The sequence below is a fragment of the Cynara cardunculus genome, assembly GCF_001531365.2.
Source record: "Cynara cardunculus var. scolymus isolate 2C chromosome LG 1, CcrdV1, whole genome shotgun sequence".
Taxonomy (NCBI): Eukaryota; Viridiplantae; Streptophyta; class Magnoliopsida; order Asterales; family Asteraceae; genus Cynara; species Cynara cardunculus.
In genome coordinates, this window is record NC_037528.1 from 1,785,480 (window position 1) to 1,791,209 (window position 5,730).

Sequence of the window (5,730 nt, forward strand, 5' to 3'; positions counted from 1 at the left end):
TAATATAAATATATAGAGATCACCATTCATATAAAAATGTTACAATTTACAAGTGAAATTATTAAATAAAATAAAATATTCAAATTAATATCATAATAGAAGGTTACAACTTATACAAAGTGAAAATAAATAAAGAATGTTTTTTTTTTTCTTTTTAACGGGAAATAACGCTGACGTGGAAAATAAATTATTGGTTTTGATTAAAAAAATAAAAGGAATACGTGGAAACTACTTCTCTAATCTCTGTATATACACGCTACACAACTCGCCACCTACATTTTCTTTTCCTAAAACAGATAGCGGTGTGGATAATACTAAACGGTAGAGTACTGACGCCGTTTCGAATTCCCAGATTTAGTAAACGACGTTAAACTTCTTTAGATGACCATACAGCCCGACGAAAAGCCAACAGTGGGACAAGGTGATAACGGAGGCACTTCGAATATTCCTTTTCCGTTACCATCACCCTCCCCACAATCCCAAACCGCCGTCCAGTTTGACGGCGTTAACGGCCCACACGCAGCGTCAGTCGGTTTAACGCCCGATGACTCTGCCGTCTCCGTCGCCGTTTCTTTCTTCATTTCTTTCCCACTTTGTCTCTCCTCCACCTCAGCCTCTCGGGCCACCCTTTTCCGGCCGTTACTTTTCACCACCGGCGCCACCGCCGCTTCATTTAAATTTCCGACTTCTAGCGGGAAATTTAATATAGCCTTGCTGCCACGAAGCTTAAACGCCGCCCTGTCGTACGCCTTCGCCGCCTCCACGGCCGTGTCGAACGTACCAAGCCAAACCCTCGTTCCTTTCTTATTCGGATCGCGTATCTCCGCCGCAAACTTTCCCCATGGACGTTGCCGGACTCCTCTGTAATGTTTCTTCTCCTCAAAAACCGCCACCGTCGGTTCCGGTGATTTCTCGATCACCGGTGGAGGAAATGGAATGGATATGTTGAGAGATGGTTTTCGTTCATTAAAGCTACTACCACTACCATTACCAGTTTGTTTCCATGAATTAAAACTGAGCATCGATTCAGGCATGACGTTAAATTCGAACTGTTCATCAGAAACAGGTTCAAAAACTGGGGATGAAGAAGAAGACGATGGTGAATTAGTGGATGAAACTTGATGGAAAAAGAAATCAGATTTATGGGTATTGTTAGAATCATTATCAGAAAGAGCAGAGTATGTCTGAAGGAACGATAGATCATCAATAAGCAGGTGTTGACGGATGAGGTCTAAAGCTGAAGATTCATCAGGTGACGCCATTGTTGAACTGAAGCGAAAACCTTAAAGAGATGAGTGTTAGAAAACTGGAATCAGAGAGAATTGGTTGAGTGGAAAAGGTGGAGTGAAAGAGTATATATATAACAAGTAAAGAAATAGAGCGGATAGGGACAGCCAAAATGAGGATGGAGAGAGGGAGGTTCGACGATGGAGTCAGGAAACATCGGTAACTTTGTGAAGATGACTCAAAACTCAATGACTGCTTTATATTTTATTCTTTTACCATTCTGGTCCCTAATCTTTCATAATTCTTTTTATTGTAATCTATTTTATATTTTCTAACTTATTTGGTCCGTTATAATGCAAAATTTTCCAAAACAATAGTATTACATTACAGAACCCCTCATCCTTTAAGTCTTAAACTTGGTATGAGTGTGAAGTGACTTTTTGGTTAAGATTTTTTTGAAAGCATAGATATGGATTAAAGACAAAACTTGGGGGAGGAAATATGTAATAAATTGATAATTGGGGGTAAAAGAAGAAACTTGCTTGTAGGGTCCCGCAGTAAATGAGGATGACTGCGGTGATGGGCTTCTGTTGTCTATTTAAATATCCAACTATCTTTTTACTTCCTTCCGGGTTGCTTCCGTACATAACACACTTTTTATTAACTTGTACATACTGCAATATAACTTGTACATCGTTTTTTACTATGTTTAGTATCATACCTTATACGAAGGTGAATCCAAACGTTATTTTTATGGTTGCATCGTACCACACAAAACACAGCACTCCCTTTAGATTTGTTACGTATGTTTTGGAAGAAATCTGTACAGTTTAAGAAGGGGTTTTGATTGATAAAAAAAGATGAATCTATTTCAAACGATATGCCCTAAGACACAATTGTCCATAACATATTACACTTGGAAATGTTGGACAGTTAGTTAGAGTAGTGGGTGTTGTAGTGAAACTGATTGCAAAAGATACAGATACCTTCACTTGTAATTCCAGATTGTAGGTTTTTTGGTAGCTGTGAATTTTGGCTCATTGACACCATCGGTATTGGATCATACGTATATGGTAGGAGACATGACGATGACTAAGAATTTTACTCGATGAGTAAAGGTGTTGACTTTTACTTGGTTAGTGTTTACTAGGTATGAAACGTTTGACAACAAGCTTATGTTGCCATTTTAATAAACGAAAATTTTACGCGATAAAATAAGTGAGTGTATTTGACCTTTACTTGGTTATCATTGGTAAAACGGCTCCTTAAACAATAAAACATCTTGAACGATGTACAAAGTTTACGGATGTTCAAAAAAATCATTGGACCGGTCAAACCAAGTCAAGTCGGACTGTTTTGGGCGGTTCAAGGCTTTAAGCGGCTTGTTCTGGTTTGAAAAATCGTCAAACCGCTCGGTCTGGTCTAATATGCGGTTTGAACGTTTTCATGAGCTGTCTGGATCGAATTAACTGCCAAAAATACATCAATAGTAATTATATTTAGTTTTAGTGTTATAAATTCAACTTTATGGTACAATTAAAAAAAGTTCGTTAAGAAATTATGTTTTTGGCTTTCATCACGTTATTGACCGTGTCTATCTAAATTGACAAAATTTCGAAGTCAATCAAAAATCAAATCTAAACTTTTAAATCATCTTTCGACTTACTCAATGTTTGTCCAAAATTCAAACTATTATTAGCATTTGTTTAACATCTTTTTCAATTCGCTCAATGTTTTTTAGTTATAGATATAGATGTATATTTTATAATTTGATATTCTATTTTTTAATAATGTTAAATTGATAAAAAGAAAAAAAAATCTCATTTTCGATATAGATGTTATGTTTTTCCGAATTTAAAGCTCATAAGAGACTCAAAACCGTCTAAATCGGTCAAACCAGACCGTTTTCTATGATCCAACTTGACTGATTTAATCACTTGCCACCAAACCACTCGGTTTGGCAACTTTTTTAAACCACTATTACGGTTTGGTTTGTAGTTTGGGGGGTTAAACCATTGAAACCGTACCACTCACACCCCTACTTTAAATGGATTGTGTTGTTGAACAAATCGAATTGTCGAGTGATGAGCGTAAAACGAACCGAGGAAACATCTTAACAGATGAAGATTTATACAGACTAATTGGATTGGATTGGATTGGATCGGTTTTATGAACATTTTCTGAATTTACAAGATATGAAATGATAAATATATTTTGACCAAACACAAGTCAAGAAAGATCGGCCATTAAGTGTTGGTTCAGGTCACGTGATGGTGAGTTTGTGTCACGTTGACCATAAACCTTATGGTAGCTCTCTTTCCTATGTGTGGAATTCATCTTGTGATTTGTCCTTTTCACCCCCTTAACTTTTGTGTTCTTTTGTACAAGTAACATTAAATGTTGTAATAATTGTGATAATGCCTAAAATCTTATTACATTTTTATTTAAGTCATTTCATATGAAAATAGCGGTTTTAAACATATACTACATGTCTAGTCGATGTTAAACGATAAGACGTCTTTTTAAACAAATGTTAGATAGAGATGTCAGTGTTGAGAGAGGGTTAGAAAGATTACGGGACTAGACGAGTACAAATTGTCCCACAATGTCTTGTCCGTTGAGTTGTAGATATTGCTTCTAATACCATGTGAAAATATGTGGATTACTATTATATATCTCCAAGAGTCATTGAAGAGAGAATAAAGGTTCCAATATTATAGAAAATACATTATCAGAGTCTAGTTGTTATGGAACTCTAACAATCTTTATATTATTTCAAAAGAAGTTTCTATCTTTTTGTTTGTGATACACACACACACACACACACACACATATATATATATAATATGTGTGTGTGTATGTATGTGTGTATATATACAATGACAAATTCATTTGTTAACCTAAATTATTGTGTTAACTTTATCAACCAATCTTGACTATTGATCTTTGAAATTTATGACTAAGATCATTCATGACATAAATGGTAAATAATTGCACACATGGAAAATTTAACATAAGTGAACAATGTTTATAAAGGTATTTTGGAAAAAGATTTTAGTTGTCCATTAATGACAATGAGATGTTTTGTAACTGGTCATTAATGACAATGTGGTGTTTTGTAACTGCCCATTAATAACAATGCAACAATCTGGGAATTTATCTCGTCATCGAATCAAAACCAATGACAAGATCTCCGACACCAGATTCTTCTATAGTTTTTTTTGTTAATGGTTCATATGTGAACAAGTATTCGATATTTATGATAATTGTTCATGTATAAACAGGGGTGTATATGGGAAAAAAAAAGTCGTAAAGATGTTTGTAACATCCATGTTTTATTTTAGTAAACACATACACTATGTAGTCTCGTTCATATATGAAATAAATGTAGAATGATTACTGGTTCACCTATGAACAAATATCAAATTGTGTTTATGAACAATGTTCATGTGTTTACTTCTGAACACTATTCAATTGTTTTTAAATAATTGGTAATTTGTACATACCAAGTTTTTGTGTTTATTCATAATTGTTTAAACGATACTGAAGACTTTACTATCGGGTCTCCTCCACCAATCACAAATTCATAAACATTAAAGATAGAAGATCAATATTAAAAAAAATAACAAGATCGATATTAAATATGCACAAATCATGGGATTTTATGATCTTGTAACTCTCAATTAATGATATAGGAGTTACATAAAAAATTTACCTATATATCCTTGTCATTAAATTCTAAGATAGAGAAAAACCTAATACTAAGATGGATTGTGATTGGTTAAAAAAGTTTATAAAGTTAACACAATAGTTTGGGTTAACATTTGAAAAAAACTATCTCTCTCTCTCTCTATATATATATATATATATATGTGTGTGTGTGTGAGAGAGAGAGAGAGTTTGAGTGTGTGTGTGTGTATATATATATATATATATGTGTGTGTGTGTGTGTGTGTATGTGGAGGGGGGGTCATGTTCATACGAGAACATTAACTTAATAAGAGGAAAAAAAGATTATTACATGGAATTTTACACTAAAACCACATGTGATTCAAACAACTTTAATCGTGACCTGAGGTTGTGGGCTACTTCGCTCACACATCCTTACGTTGACCATTAATGTAACATGTGATTTGACCGTTTTTAGTGTTCTTTTATTTAGTTATTGTTCTTATTTCAACCCGACTCACTCACTCCCACCCCCTCTCTCTCATATATATAGATAAAGAGAGAGGGGTGGTTTCATTTATAAACTCACCCATTAGTACAAACGTACAAATCAATCTCAACCGTTCATCTAGTTCAAAAATTTTGAATTTAATAAATATATTCATTGTTTTTTTTAATATAAAACGTTGATTATAATAAATGAACTCTGATAATCTTTCATAAATATCAAAATTATAAAAAAATAAACTCTCATCATTTAATAAATATTTCAATTAATTGGTTTATATAGTTTGTGCTGAGTTTGTAAAAGATCTCTTCTCTCTCTCTCTCTCT

General features: G+C 33.9%; 1 protein-coding gene across 1 annotated transcript; it reads right to left on the reverse strand.

The window, feature by feature from the left end:
* Window positions 1-126: 126 nt before the first annotated feature.
* Window positions 127-1,603, reverse strand: LOC112507384 (ethylene-responsive transcription factor 5-like). The gene has a single exon (XM_025111961.1). The coding sequence runs from the start codon at window positions 1,260-1,262 to the stop codon at window positions 378-380; it is 885 nt and encodes a 294-aa protein (XP_024967729.1). The 5' UTR covers window positions 1,263-1,603; the 3' UTR covers window positions 127-377.
* Between the last annotated feature and the right edge of the window lie 4,127 nt (window positions 1,604-5,730).

What these genes read in the sequence shown, in the direction of transcription:
- LOC112507384 (XM_025111961.1), bottom strand. Translation starts at nt 1,262, where the DNA reads ATGGCGTCACCTGATGAATCTTCAGCTTTAGACCTCATCCGTCAACAC.